Below are 16099 nucleotides of genomic sequence, written 5' to 3' on the forward strand. Positions count from 1 at the left end.
TATGACATTTCTTTGTTTATATTTCTACCCTGTGTTCTGATTAAAAAAAAAAACTGTAAAACACAAAAGAAGACCCTTTCATTGCCACCGCCTATTAAACTGCAGAAAATATATTTTAAGGTAGGCCCAGAGATGAGAAGCTCACCTTGCCATATTTTGCTGTTTTTCTTGTGAGAAAGCTTTCTTTTTCTTACTAATACTACTTTAATGCACTTTGACCTTGACCCTCGTTTTATCTCTGACATGCATTTTGTACAAAATGCTCTCAGAAAAGCACGTATACTTTGAAAGTGAAAATTTCCTATGCGAAAGCCCATTAAGTTAATTAAAAAACTGCTATAAATTAATTTGTTAAAATAAAATGTGAACTTATTCCTTAAATATTAACGTATCATATATTTTAAAAGTTTTGTTTTGAAATACATCGTGCTGTATCTGAAATAAAGACTGGTCGTCGCGAATAACAAAAGGTGAAATTTGATTAGCAAACTGTTCCCATGGGAAGCTGATACGCCCACCTCGGTTTCCTGCCTCACGTGTTTGGACACAAGGGTGTCACCTGTCGTCTACGTCGACCTTTACTGCGATGCCTACAACGTCATTAGCGCTCCGCCTTCGACAGATGGATCTTCGATTTTATACTTTGTAAAAGGGGGAAACATTTGTAATAACATGTGGTTGAGCTTATATAATGAATATAACATAATACATTTATCTAATTAAATTACAAATATTGCATTTGTAGATTATTTAAATGGTACAAGTTTCTTTTGAACTACAATCTCTACACTATTAACGAAGGTCTATAAACGGTTAATGATGTACCACTCCCACACATAGGAAAGTGGTATCGTCTGCAATTCCGTGTTGAAATCCTCCAAGCTGAGCCAAAAAGCAAATTTGAGTCGAGGACCTTTCAAGTGGAGAAAAGGCACATATTATTGGAACAGTTATATCACAATTTTTTTTTTATCTTACACTTGTACAGTTTAAACAATGTCTACTCCAGCACGAAGGCGACTCATGAGGGATTTTAAAAGGTGAATATTGAAAGAAAAATATAAGAGGAGCTGTTGTTTACTGCGCCCGGATGTACCTTATAAAGACCGGATAATGAGGAGAAATATTTAGATGGGAACTATTTTGATAGATTGTAGGAAATGTAAAAAAAAAAAAAAAAGTTCATTTTCATATCCGACATTCATTTTTTTAGTAGAAATGAAGAGCTGTAACGTTAGTCTTAGAAAGGAACTAATTTGTTTTGTGTTTATTTGGACCTTAGTTTCCAAAAACTGGCCTGACTCCCTTGTTTGTTTTGATACAAACCCAACAGACTTCAAGAGGATCCTCCGGCCGGTGTTAGCGGTGCACCGTCAGAAAACAATATCATGGTATGGAATGCAGTGATATTTGGGTAAGTACTTATTGTGAAAAGGTTTGTGCTGTGAACTAAACCAAGTGTATTACCTTTTTAGATTCACGTTTCTTTGTTCTGAAATGCGAGCATTTTTATGTCATTCATGAACACTTCTCCAAATGGCATAAACGAAGACCGTCCTTTTATAAAGTTCACAAATTTTGTGCTTGTCACTTGAGCATTTGTTGTTATCCACCTGTGCCTGTTTTCACATTCTGAAACTGAAAGCAAATGATGACGTGTCGTGGTGACATTATTGTGGTTTTCCAAATGTTCCCAATTTAAATGTTTTTTTGTTTTTTTTCCAGACCAGAAGGAACTCCCTTTGAAGATGGTAAATATAAACATGCACTTCTTAAAATGCATAATTTCTAGTAATTCAAGTCATGAATATGATGCCGTGTATTTTCTATTCATGTTTTTACGTTTTTGTTGTTGTTGTTTTAGGTACATTTAAATTGACAGTAGAATTCACAGAAGAATACCCAAACAAACCACCCACAGTTAGATTCATCTCAAAAATGTTTCATCCTAATGGTAAGGTTTAGTTTTTTTTTTAAAGTTTATATTTTCCAATTTGGACTTTATAATGCATGATTGCGAGTTTATGTCTTGCAATTCGGCTTTATAACTCACAATTCAGACTTTTTATCTCTCAGAATTGTGAAGAAAAAAAGCCAGAATTGTTCAAAGTCGCAATTACCTTCTTTATTTATTATTCTGTGGCGGCAAGAAAACCTCCATAATATAGCAGATTAATTCCGCCACACTACGAAGGCTACCGTCTCCTTGACGTGATTTAACCACCCCTTTCTCTTTCAATGATACTTATAGTATATGCAGATGGAAGCATATGTCTTGACATCCTACAAAACCGTTGGAGTCCAACTTACGACGTGTCATCAATTCTTACCTCAATCCAGGTAAAACATTGTTGTGTTGATGCTTTTTACCATAATAAGCATCAACGCAAATCAAAATACAGCTTGATCAGCTGTTTTTCTGTTGACTTTCCCCAGTCTTTGCTTGATGAACCAAACCCCAACAGTCCAGCTAACAGCCAAGCAGCTCAACTTTACCAAGAGAACAAACGGGAGTATGAGAAGCGTGTGTCCGCTATTGTCGAGCAGAGCTGGAGGGACAGCTGACCTTACACTGCAGAACACAGGACTTTGTGTGGTTATAGTTTAGTTGAGTGAATTGTGAGGAAGTTTTTTTTTTTTTTATCTTTCTTTTTCCTCTCTCTGTATCCCACACAACTCTCATACTGTTAAAATGCACTTTACTCAAAATCCATCCCTTTTTCCCTTTGAGAAATTGTGCTCAGCCAATATCACCTGGTCATTTTCTGTCCAAAAAGTGACTATACATTGTGTTAGCCTGGACTATATGATGATATATGCAAGGGCCATGTTTTTTTTTCCAAGAAGAGGAATCGAACACCTCTGAACGGACACGGTGCCGGCCTGCCATCATTGAATTGTCCATGCCTCAATCGGAAATGACCTTCAAGTGATCCTGCTATGCTGTTTTTGTGTGTTGTTACATGCCTGGAAGTGTGTGTGTGTGTGTTTTTTTTTTTTTTTTTTTTATTCCGTGTGTTATTGAATGCCTCTTATGTACTATATTATAATAATACACTTTGAATTTTGTGTACAGGATCTGTGTATGATCAGTGTCTGTATATTTTTAATTTGCTTGTTTTTTTATGGTCAAAAAAAAACAAAACAAAAGAAAGAACTATAAATACATTGAGAGAGAATGAAGAGTAAGGCATAATAGGGATATTTTGCAATGTTTAAAAAGCAGGAAGTAGTAAATTATTCAAAGACGTTATTGTGTGTGAAAGCTTTTTATAACTCTCTTCTCATACATTAGCCACATGCTGCATGTGACTAACAAAGAGTGGTTATTCACAAAAACAATACAACCTACCACATGACTAGACTTATTCAGTTTTCAAATGAAAAATCCATATTTCAATTAAATGCTTTTTGGAAAAAAAAAAAAAAAAGATTTCTGCCTCTGAAAGAGGAGATTAACCACTTGGATGATACTTCCCTAAGCGATTATCTGATAGGTGTCTCCAGATGAAACAGAAAATAAAGCATAAATCTGATCAGTTCTTATGAGGTCAGCCATTATGGGTTTCCTATTATATACCCTCTCCTTTTTTGCTTTTTCCAAGGCCTTGTCCATGGTTTTCTCTGTGTCTCCCCTACATTTTGGACAGTACCACTTTCCTTTGGGTTTGTGATTAAGCCCAACACATGAAAAATGGAACCATTCAATTGGACATTCATCATTATCACAACCAATCATCTCTCCAAATGACATCTCTCCAAGCAGTAAGTAAGCTCATTCGGATCAATAGGTAAATCTGTAGTTGAAGGCTGTCTGTCAGCTTTGGCTTTGGACCGTTTTTTCTTCTTTGAGGTTTTGTTCCGCTTCTCCCTGGCAATGCCACCGGTGATCCCTTCATCATGGTGAACTGTGGCAATGTTCTCCCGAGTTTCATTATTGTTTTTCTGACATCTGGAGCCCCGTTTGTTAGCCCCAGAAAGCCTATCTATGGAACCAAGGGATTCTTCTCTTGGTTTCTCCTCCTCCCTTCTCTTGCTGGGAATAATGGAAGATGTGGTAGTAGCCGTCACACTTTCATGGGATTCATGTCAGGCTTCGATTCTCCACCATCTCCACCATCTGACTAGCGAGTTGGATCTTCTCATCGCCCAGCTCCTGACTTCGGATAAGGGCTCTTTGGATAAAATGCAGCAAACGCCTTTGCTGGATGGGGTCTTCTTCCAGGCCATGTTTCTCATAGGCCTCATCTAACTCTTTGAGGAGCTCTGGAATTATACAAAATATTTATTGTGAATACATTTTAATATTTAAACTTATATTTACTATTCTGAAGGTGTGTTCACATTAGTGAAACTTCACAGGCAAAAATGGTCCATTGTCTATTATTGTAAATAGTGCAGTGATGTATGAAGCACAACTCACACAGAAGCCTCTTTTAAACCAAGCAGCTTTCTGTTGGTCAGCACTGCAAATAAAGAGAGAATATTTGACAAACAATGGTAAATAATGTCAAAATAATATGTCAAAAACACCTTAAGAATATTAAAAATCAGGTGTTTTTGAATGGTAAGATTTTTTAAATGTTTTTAAAAGGAGTCTCTTCTGCTCACCAAGGCTTCAATTATTTGATCCAAAATACAGCAAAAACAGTAATATTGTGAACATTTTTAATAACCGTTTTCTATTTGAATATATTTTAAAACACATTTTATTTCTGTGTTGGCAAAGCTGAATTTTCAGCATCATTACTCCAGTTTTCAGTGTCACATGATCCTTCAGAAATCATTCTGATATGCTGAAAGTTTTTTGTAACATTATCACTACCATTCAAAAGTTTGGGGTCAGTAAGTAGGGTTTTTTTTGTTTGTTTGGGTTTTTTTTGGAAAGAAATTAAATGAACACTTTTATTCAGAAAGGATGCATTGAATTGATCAAAAGTTGCAATCAAAAGTATAATGTTGCAAAAGCTTATTAGCTAAAAACTAATATATATATATATATATATAACTCTCCTCTTTTTTTTTTTATGGATTAGCTACTAACGAGGGTCTACCACTTTGATCGAATAAATATTTTTAATGAACCTCAGCAAACATTTCTAGTGTTTCTTAGGTGTTTTATTCCCACAGTGCTGGCTCATTTCATTTAATGTGACTCCTAGTTCAAATTAAGTCCTGATTTCTCACACAAAAAACAAAAAAAAAAACAAAACAAAAACAATCATCTCAAAGTTCTAATCTTCGATGAAGGTCTGTCCATTGAAAAAGAAAAAAACAAAACAAAATTATACAACCTGATGAAAACATGGAGTGCGTTGAAATATGTTGCGATGAAAAAACATTGAGTGCGTTGAAATATATGTTTGTTCCTCACATTGTCCATTTCTTGTTGAGCTTAAAACCCTATGGTTTCTCAACCAGTCTATGGTTTTGTTAACCACCAAAAAAAACACATGAGTTCTCAAACACCCCAAAACTCTCTCTTCTTCTCCCAAATTTTTCCTTATATCCCCCTTATGAGCCTCTCTAGCGCACTCTAATGTCTCGTAGTATAACTACATCATTCCTTCTTACAAGGATGTGTACACAACTGTTACAGATATTTCACTCTGTTACATACCCCCTCCCATGTTTAAAAATTTGTCACATCCGTGACAAATTTTCAAGTTCTGCACATGATATATATCAAAGACTGTAGGTTCAGAAAGAAAAGAAACCCGATAGTTCACAGATCCTAACTTCTTTACTATTTTTGCAGGCCCCTTCCACCTAGGAGATAATTTGGCCATGAAAGCATCATCTGCCTTAGATAACGGATGAGATCGCACCCATACCACATCTCCTTCACGGAATTCTTGGTTCCTTCTTCTCTGGTTGTAATACCTTCTTTGATGCTGTTGTGCTTTCTCCACATTAGCTTTAACCAGATCAATTAGCTGAGCATGCCGTTCCAGAGTACTGTAACTTTTGTGATCTGGATCTGGTGGATGTTGAATTGCTCGTTCCAGTGGCCCTTTCAACCTCCTTCCAAGAGCGATTTCCGCTGGTGAGAATCCAGTGGTTTCTTGCCAAGCTGAATTCAGTGCAAAGCGAAATTCCGGAATCCACTGATCCCACCTTCGGTGGTTTTCTTTTACATAGGAAGCTAACATTGTTTTAAGATTCCTATTTACTTGTTCTGTCAAATTACTTTGAGGATGGTAAGCTGTTGTTAACCTTTGAATGACTTTCCATTGTTTGCAGACAGCTGTGAGGAGATTCGATGTGAACTGCCTTCCACGGTCTGAGACCAGGTAAGTGGGTGTTCCCCAGCGAGTGAAAATCTCTTCAATAAGAATTCGAGCAATGGTAGGAGCTTTTGATGCTCTAAGCGGGAATAATTCCACCCATTTAGAGAAATAGTCCACGACTACTAACAGGTACTCATGTTGCTTTGTGCTTCTGGGAAACGGACCCATTATGTCAATCCCCATCATGTATCCAGGCTCTACTACCGGAACACTCTGCAGCATCCCTGCCGTTTTAGTTGTAGATGGTTTGTATTGTTGACATACAGTACATACCTTGCAATACTGCCAGACATCAGTTCTTATGCTGGGCCAATACACAAACTCAAGCAGTCTCATTAGGGTCTTAAAGCTTCCTAAATGGCCACTCAGTGGATTGTCATGAGCATATGATAAAAAAGTATTTCTGAAAACAGCTGGAATCACTATTTGCATTTTTTGTCCTTTCTTTCCGTCAGGAACACTCCTAAGCACTACTCCATTTTTGCAAACATAGTGAACTCGCATTGCATCATCACTTTTCCTCTGCAGATTTTGGGAAATCAAATCCTGGATCTCCTTGTCATCTTTCTGAGCTTTACTAATCTCCTCAAGGTTAACAGGTAAATTGTAGTCAGCTGAATTCTTTCTTTGTGCTGTATTTAAAAACATTGGCTCGGTTTCTGTATTGTACTGTCTCGACAGAGCATCAGGTACCACATTGCACTGTCCCTTACGGTAACTTACAATGAAATGAAACCCCTGGAGCCGTATAGTCCATCTTATTAACCTAGAAGATGGCTTTGGATGTTGGAATGCCCAGACCAATGCAGCATGATCAGTCACCACCTCAAAAGATGTGCCCTCCAGGTAATGTCGCCATTTTTCTACAGCCCATACAACTGCGAGACACTCTTTTTCCGATGTAGAATATGCTTTCTCTGCTCCCTTCAAAAGTCGGGAGGCATATGCCACCACTCGTTCTTGTCCTCCTTCTTCTTGAGTTAAAACGGCTCCCAACCCATTCTCACTGGCGTCTGTCTGAACTTTGAAAGCACGGTTGACATCAGGTGAGATTAAAACCGGAGCACTGATGAGATCTTGTTTGATTGTCTCAAAGGCTCGTTGGCAGTCTTCAGACCAGATCCATTTTACCCCTTTTTTCTTTAGAGCATGAAGGGGAGCAGCTTTCTCAGAAAAATTTTCAATAAACCTATGGTACCAACCTGATAGACCCAGAAATCTCTGGACCTCTTTGACTGATGCAGGTACCGGAAATGATTGAACAGCCGATATTTTCTCAGGATCGGTCTTAACTCCTTCTGCAGAAATGACATGCCCTAGAAAAGTCAGTGATGGCTTGATGAAATTGCACTTCTTCAAGTTAAGAGACAACCCCGCCTTCTTAAGACAAGAAAACACTTTCTGGAGGTGTTCGATGTGAGTTGACATGGAAGAAGAGTAAACCACAATATCATCAATGTAGACCAGACAGAATTTGTTTTTGTGCTCCCTTAGCACCTGTTCCATAAGCCTTTGAAAAGATGCTGCTGAGTTTTTAAGGCCGAAGGGTAGACATAAAAATTCATATAGCCCTGAAGATGTACAAAAAGCCGTTTTCTCAACACTGGAATGTTCCATCTCCATTTGCCAATACCCACTTTTAAGATCCAAAGTACTGAAAACTTTGGCTCCATTCATTGATTCCAGTATATCAACAATTTGTGGCATCGGATAGGCATCCAGGTGAGTCTTTGCATTCAGTCCTCTGTAATCTACACAGAGCCTCTTGTTCCCATCCTTCTTGTCCACCACTACCACTGGTGCTGCCCATGGAGAGGTAGAAGGCTGTATGATTTTCTTTTCAAGCAACTCTTTCACTTGCCCTTCTATGAAATCATTCTTAGAAGCAGAGACTTTGTATGGTTTTTTTCTTACAGGTTGCTGGTCAGTTGTGATGATCTGGTGTTGTATCAAGCTGGTTCGTCCTAAATTTTGTGTACATACTGTTGGCCACTTTACCATGAGGTATTTAAGCTGTGCTTGTATCTCAGGAGTTGTCTCAGCATGTCTTACTGCTTCATCAATGAGATGATGGTCTTCTTCAGTTATGAAAGTATCTTCCTCGGTCTCTGGGATAGCCATGAAAAAATGGTTGGTGGATGGCTCATCATGGAAAGAAAAAGGGATTATGCTTTTCTTTCGTGTCACCTCAGGAAGATGAAAGTGCAAAGTGTTAAAATCCAACACCATTTTTGATTTTTTTAAAAAGTCAAGACCCAGGATTACTGATACTGCTAAATCCTTATCTTCCATCACAAAAAAATCCACTTCAATCTGTTCTTCTTTGATCTCACACGTCAATCTCACCTTTCCGATAGCTTTTTGACATTGTCCATTTGCTAAAATAAAGTTCTGATTAATTGGAGTAAACTGATCATTTTTTGTCCTTGCTCAGTTCCTTCCAGATCTTTCTCTGGACAATCGAAAAAGTGCTACCGGTATCAATTATGGCGTCAATGTTAGTGCGGTTGATGGTCACCAGCAGTTGAAGAGCTCTGTACCCTTGGCTAGCATTATGATGATCTACCAACATCAGTTGATTTTCTCTCTTTGACTTTGCTGCAGGTAATTTGCTGTTTTTCCCCTCACTGTTGACTAAACTCCAATGGTTTTTAGCTCCCATCCAGTCCTTTTCTATCTGCGTCCCCAAACAAACTAATTCATCAACTGTCTTGGCAGAGCTTCTCAGTAAACTGGCTAATCTTGGGTTGCAGTTTCTGAGAATTGCATTCACAATATCTGTTTCATTCATTTTCTGGTTGTTTCTCATACAAAGAGCTCTGTAGTGATAGGCAAAATCTCGAATGCTCTCCTTATTTTGTTGTCTCCTGTTTATGAGCCTCTGTGCAGCCACTTCTTTAAAATCCTCATTTAAAAATGCAAACAAAAACTTATCCTTAAAGCATTTCCATGTACCTACATTCTTTTTTTCGGCACTCCACCAATCTTTTGCTGTCCCTTTTAGTACCGCAGCCAGTGACGCCAGCAGTTCTTTATCAGGTAATGGTCGAAGATTAACATACTCCTCAACTCTCTCAATAAATACAACTGGATCATCATCACTTGCATTGGTGAAGCTGGGAAAGTCTAATTTAACCGGCGGATTGTAAGGTGCTGGTATTGTAGGCAGAGACATATACTGTTGACTCGAAGAAGACTGCTTTTGCATACTTGTAGTTCTCTGACCAATCGTAGTTGCAGAAATAGGAGTAGATGAAAGTGGGTTTAGAGCTTGTATCCTCTGATCTAGTTGTTTATCTCTTCTTTTTAGACAATCAACCATGCTCTGACCTAAATCAGCTATCTTACTGTCTATTTGTGTTTTAATTCGATCAGTTTCTCTTTGGATATGATAGTTAATTTTATCCTCTAGTTTTTTCATCATGTCTATCACTGTTTCTTGACTTACACAATCACTCAACCGATGTTCAATGTCACTAAGGTGTTCTTCAACATTGGTTAAACGTTGCTCTGTGACCATTCCATTTGAATACACCTGCTCCTCCTCATATTCAACTAGTGGTGGCGGAGGTGGAAGTGCATTAAAATCATCTGGTTCACCAGGCTGGTCTTGCATTGCAGATTTCTCTTTTTCTTCTTCTGAATCAATATAAAGTCCACTAAAAGTATCAATCATTTCACACACTGGATCTCTCATCTGAATGAATGCTTCTTCAGAGAAATCCACAACAGATGCGATCTCATCCCTATCCATTTTAAGCTATTATGTTTGCTATAAATTCATTAATTTGATCCTTTCTTAAATTTATTCAGTGAGACACCCTCTAAATTTAAGTATCTCTTAATCAGAGTCCATGTTCGGGCGCCATTTTGTAACTCTCCTCTTTTTTTTTTTTTTTTATGGATTAGCTACTAACGAGGGTCTACCACTTTGATCGAATAAATATTTTTAATGAACCTCAGCAAACATTTCTAGTGTTTCTTAGGTGTTTTATTCCCACAGTGCTGGCTCATTTCATTTAATGTGACTCCTAGTTCAAATTAAGTCCTGATTTCTCACATAAAAAACAAAAAAAAACAAAACAAACAAACAATCATCTCAAAGTTCTAATCTTCGATGAAGGTCTGTCCATTGAAAAAGAAAAAAACAAAACAAAATTATACAACCTGATGAAAACATGGAGTGCGTTGAAATATGTTGCGATGAAAAAACATTGAGTGCGTTGAAATACATGTTTGTTCCTCACATTGTCCATTTCTTGTTGAGCTTAAAACCCTATGGTTTCTCAACCAGTCTATGGTTTTGTTAACCACCAAAAAAAACACATGAGTTCTCAAACACCCCAAAACTCTCTCTTCTTCTCCCAAATTTTTCCTTATATCCCCCTTATGAGCCTCTCTAGCGCACTCTAATGTCTCGTAGTATAACTACATCATTCCTTCTTACAAGGATGTGTACACAACGGTTACAGATATTTCACTCTGTTACAATATATATATATATATATATAGCAAGTTCAGGGATAGTTCAACCAAACATGAAAAATTCTCATCATCACCTGAAATGATGACGACTTTGAAATGAAGAAATGAAATGAAGACTTATCAAAAAGCTCAAAGGCATCATAAAATAAATACATGTAAACAAAAGACTATCATATAAAACAATTGTATCTTCACAAGACTTGGATACAACTCAAATCATATGGATTTATTTTTAAGTACCTTTGTGACCATTTAGATTTTAATAGAGGAACAAAAACCTCTTGGGTTTCATTAAAAATATCCTAAACTGTGCTTTAAAGATTATTAACCTCGACGTTGAACATTCAGTATGAAATCTGGCTACACTGGCAGGTAAACACCAATCCCTGTTTATTGAAAACGGCAAATGAAATCACACAGCTAAGCATCAAAAAACAGAGATCCGCCCATGTAATATTCAAAAACCAATCACACTCTATGAACTCGCCCAAATGCGACCAAAATGGGCGGATTCAATATGAACTGACAGTTTCTTCCCGCCAACTGCAGCCCTTTCAAGCCCGAAATGTTGCTTTACATTTATATCTACATGCTTAAATCCAATCCAAAAGCAAAGGAGGTGGAGTATGCGTGCTACTGTAATAAAAAACAGTGTTACACGCGCATTTCAAGATACGCACTTCATCTGACAACATCCAAATGAACACATGCACGAAATACTCCCAGCGACTATGAAAGGAGTATGACCCCCGAAATTTGTTTTAAAACACAAGAGCATCTGAAAATACAGCCGACAGTGGGGTACATGTGTGTCGAGAATAGGCGTTACAGGCTGCAAGTGACTAAAAAGTGCAAGCAATTCGATTTTCTGGTAAATAATTTTTCCTTTATTTTTTTAATCGCAGAATGGATTTAACTATCGGAGACTTTCGTTTTTCTGTAAGTATAAATATGACCACACCAGCTAGTTGAATATGACAAATTCCTCAAGATCTGACAAAACAAACACGAGACCAAGGACTGACTCAAAACGACCGACAACAAAGTAATAAAAAAATGAAGAGGCCGGTCTCCATTTTTCCGAAATTGTTGCGATTTATGGTACGAACGTGTAGCCTACATCAAATGTACATTAGCCTACAACGTAATCTTAATAATGGCAAGTGAATGCAAACGCATCACTGACTTTAAGATGCTTTTGTTTCGCCCAGCATTATTCCCACAATTGCAACAACACACAGTAGAATTTATTGGGGGAAAAGAGTGAAACGTTACCTTGGTATTTGGAGTCCATTTCTCTCATAAGAGACACGTTTCTATGTAGGTCGAAAGGCAAAGACTCAACCAAGTCCAAGTACTCTCCCACATAGTGATGTGTAGTGGGTCCCAGCTGGCAGTATTCAGCATTTTAACTACGACTTTGTACTTTAAAGGAACACTCCACTTTTTTTGAAAATAGGCTCATTTTCCAACTCCCCTAGAGTTAAACAGTTGAGTTTTACCGTTTTCGAATCCATTCAGCCGATCTCCGGTTCTGGCGGTACCACTTTTAGCATAGCTTAGCATAGTTCATTGAATCTGATTAGACCGTTAGCATCGCGCTTAAAAATGACCAAAGAGTTTTGATATTTTTCCTATTTAAAACTTGAATCTTCTGTAGTTAAATCGTGTACTAAGACCGACGGAAAATAAAAAGTTGCGATTTTCTAGGCTGATATGGCTAGGAACTATACTCTCATTCCGGCGTAATAATCAAGGAACTTTGCTGCCGTTCCATGGCTGCAGCAGTGCAATGATATGCAGCGCCTGTGAGCCCCTGCTTGCACAGGGAACGTGCCTTGCAACCATGGAGACGTATGGGAAGCCAAACACACCAAAAGTGGTACGAGGCAACGGGGTGTTACAAAGCTCGCGCCGCGCTGACATGTCATCTGCGCGGATCAATGGACCGAGCCGCGCGACCGACTCGTCAGCGCAGCGCGGACGTGTTTTCTAGCGCCACCCAATGGGCAGCGCGGCGCGAGCTAATCTCATCCAATAGTATCCAGCTGCAGACCCGCAGCACCAGTTTCAGAACCGCAGTTTCATGATGTCTACAGTATTTAACAACAATACTTTTAAATAAAGTCATTTTTCTGTTCATATAGGCCTAATAAGATATCATGATGTACAAAGAGGAGTTTTAATTACCAAGTTAATCGATAATGCAAACTATGTTTTGTTAAGGCATGAACTAATTTGTATAAACTGTGAACAAATACTTTTAACCATATAATTTTGAAAATATATTAATAAATGTGTAACCATATAGTAAAATGTCTCCCTTGACTGTATGTGATATTATTTCCTTATGTTCATGTTGTGAACTTCTGACAAATAGTATAAAGACACAGAGGCATTTAATGTCAAAATATAAGCCTACATGTATTTAATAATTCCAAATCATTCCAAGTGAAACATGCATTTAAGCCAATGAGACATCAGAAGGTGTATATGGTGAGTGTATGATATTTCTGTCATGATGTGGTGAACGAATTTATATTTATATATTTTATGTATTTGTGTTTTAAGATGATTATTTGTTTTTTGCTTGTTTTTATTTTATTATGAGCAGTTTAAATATGTTTTAATCCTATTATTTTAGAAATGTTTTATATCCTATTTGTTTTCATCACGTTTTACTTGTTCAAGGCTTTTTTTTTTAAATGGTTATTTTTATTTGACATTAAATAGCCTACGTTACATAATGTAAGTAGCTATTATGTGTAACAATTTGAACACGAAGGAAAAATACGATCAAATACAGTCAAATGTTACACATGTATTAATATGTTTGAATTAATAATAAAAAAAAATCTTCTCAAACTCTGTGTCATTGTATCAGCCTATTTAAAACGTGGAGAAAATAATCTAAAAATAAAAACGGCGTAGTTGTAGCCTATTCTCGCAGTAGCCTATACACGACTGTGTTTGTATCCATTCATTGACATTAAGCATATAGGCTGTTTTAAAATTTTGCTCTTTGTACATCATGATATCTTATGCATATTAGGCCTATATGAACAGAAAAATGACTTTATTTAAAAGTATTGTTGTTAAATACTGTAGACATCATGAAACTGCGGTTCTGAAACTGGTGCTGCGGGTCTGCAGCTGGATACTATTGGATGAGACTAGCTCGCGCCGCGCTGCCCATTGGGTGGCGCTAGAAAACACGTCCGCGCTGCGCTGACGAGTCGGTCGCGCGGCTCGGTCCATTGATCCGCGCAGATGACATGTCAGCGCGGCGCGAGCTTTGTAACACCCCGCTGCCTCGTACCACTTTTGGTGTGTTTGGCTTCCCATAGAGACGTTTGTGAGAGACGCTGCGTAATATCATTGCGCAGTTTGTGGGGGGAAATCCTTAAATGGCCCAAAACAAAACTCATCTGAGCGGTCAAAATATACCCCCCTTGGCAAACTGTTTAGACCACCCCTGTTAGTTAAAACAAACATCGGATCACCGTGCATAACATTCATACTTGACTCCAACGTGGAGATTCTCCGTGTAGTTTCAAACACTTGGGATGAATAAATCACATGCGCATGCGTCAGTACGGCAAAAGACTCCCAGTGTAATGAATATGTGCTGTTTGGGCTGCCGCTTATTATTGAATTCCTATGCTTTTCACAGTTGTGAGGTCACCCCATTTGGGATTTTAATTTGACTTGACTCCTTCCACTTTAGTGTGGATTTCAGGATCAACTAAAAACGACTGAAAAGAACATTAAAACATCTTCTGGTTGTACAACTGAACTCAGCAAGGGTCGCGCACATAAGATAACTGAAACCTTTCTTTACCCAAATATGCCTTGTGTTACATTATGCGGTATGTTGTGAACGACTAGCCATTTTCGATTGATGTGTATCTTGCCAATGACAGCCAACGGGTGGATCCTGACAGCTCCTCCTCTCTGGACGCCCAGCTCCCTCTCTCTGAATGTAATCTGGGTGTAATGCGGAGCTGGAATATGGAATCCAAAGACTGCCAAAATTAAAAATAAATAAATACATAAATAAAAATACAAAGAAATGTTAAAAAAGTATAAATAAATAAATAAACATAGAAAAGCAAAAATAAATAATTATTTATACATTTATTTCCTTATTTATGTGTATATTATTTTTTCCACATTTGTTTATTTTTCTTTTATTTATTTATACATTTATTCATTTCGATTTTTATTTATTTCCACATTTATTTATTTATGTATTTATTTCCATATTTGTTCATTTCCACATTTATTCATTTCTACATTTCTTTATTTCTACATTTCTTTATTTCTATTTCTTCTTAATTTTTTTTGTCCGTAGGGTAATGAGGAGGGCGTGGTTTACCTCAGACATAGCAATCGAGCTCAGAGTAGGTGAGAGCGAAACGTTGAGACCACAGTGACACCTTGTGGTGTGCCCAAAATACAAGAAGGCCAAGTACACACTGTAAGTTTTAGGAGTGACAACCGCATTTAAATGCGGGAGTGAATCCCCTAAATTATCGTTACATGTGTGTACGGAACACGACTCACTCTCGAAAATGCGATGATTGACAGCTTGGAAACCATAGCGACGTTCTAGCGTCTTCGTGTTTGGTATCCGTTTTCGTGACCAAAGTAATATTAAAGTGACAAAACACTTGTTATTTTCAGCACTTAACTAAACACACTAACACAGTCGACCGAGGTGTTGTGTTTTGTTTATGCTTGTATAGCCAGTTTCACACAGCGTGCGGCATTCATTCTGTATTGCCATGGTCACTCATTATAAGCTTTTTGGGCTTGTTGTTTAAGCACATCTCATAAAGCAAACGGGTTTATGGAGTTATTAAATTGAGCAGACATGAATCGCAATGTTCAGCATAAAGCATTTGGATAGGCTTGAGCTTTCCCTGAGATTCGCCGCTCATAAAAGAGAGACACACGTTACACAGGTGCACGTAAATATCATTAACAACTAGTTGTTCAGTTCGGTTCCGTACACACTGCATAGAATTTCTGTAAATGCAGTTGTCACTACCTGTATTTTTCGGGAGTTAATATGGTTGTAGAATGTGGTTGTCACTCCCGTATGTCACCTCCTGTGTGTACAGAACGCGATTTAGCTGCAGTGTGTACGTGGCCGAAGTGTAGTCTGACGTTGATACTGGGATGAATAATTTGCATGGTAGTATGGGCAAAATCTTGATATCACCCTAACTGTACTGTGTGACATGGATAGGCTACTCTTTATTTTGGACATGGCCGCAGAACATCGTCTGGTTTGCATTTGTAAAATGTCCTGCACTGGC

General features: G+C 37.8%; 1 protein-coding gene and 1 pseudogene across 2 annotated transcripts; one reads left to right on the top strand and one right to left on the bottom strand.

The window, feature by feature from the left end:
- The first annotated feature begins 887 nt into the window (after nt 1-887).
- Nucleotides 888-3357, top strand: LOC137032064 (ubiquitin-conjugating enzyme E2 A-like). Of its 2 annotated transcripts, none has more exons than XM_067403574.1 (6): nt 888-1040; nt 1334-1414; nt 1726-1751; nt 1865-1954; nt 2252-2340; nt 2437-3357. In XM_067403574.1, the coding sequence occupies exons 1-6, from the start codon at nt 997-999 to the stop codon at nt 2563-2565; spliced, it is 459 nt and encodes a 152-aa protein (XP_067259675.1). In that variant the 5' UTR covers nt 888-996; the 3' UTR covers nt 2566-3357. The 2 variants fall into 2 exon arrangements, with proteins under 2 accessions (XP_067259675.1, XP_067259676.1); XM_067403575.1 differs by having other exon boundaries at nt 905-1040; nt 1283-1414.
- A 121-nt stretch (nt 3358-3478) lies between these two features.
- Nucleotides 3479-12182, bottom strand: LOC137032333 (inhibitor of growth protein 1-like; annotated as a pseudogene).
- Nucleotides 12183-16099: the final 3917 nt, after the last annotated feature.

Source organism: Chanodichthys erythropterus, chromosome 12 (genome assembly GCF_024489055.1).
Source record: "Chanodichthys erythropterus isolate Z2021 chromosome 12, ASM2448905v1, whole genome shotgun sequence".
In the NCBI taxonomy this organism is placed as follows: domain Eukaryota; kingdom Metazoa; phylum Chordata; class Actinopteri; order Cypriniformes; family Xenocyprididae; genus Chanodichthys; species Chanodichthys erythropterus.

Coding starts and splice junctions, on each gene's coding strand:
- LOC137032064 (XM_067403574.1), top strand. CDS start 997: ATGTCTACTCCAGCACGAAGGCGACTCATGAGGGATTTTAAAAG. Junction 1,415..1,725: donor TGGAATGCAGTGATATTTGG/GTAAGTACTTAT, acceptor TTTTTTTTCCAG/ACCAGAAGGAACTCCCTTTG. Junction 1,752..1,864: donor AGGAACTCCCTTTGAAGATG/GTAAATATAAAC, acceptor TTGTTGTTTTAG/GTACATTTAAATTGACAGTA.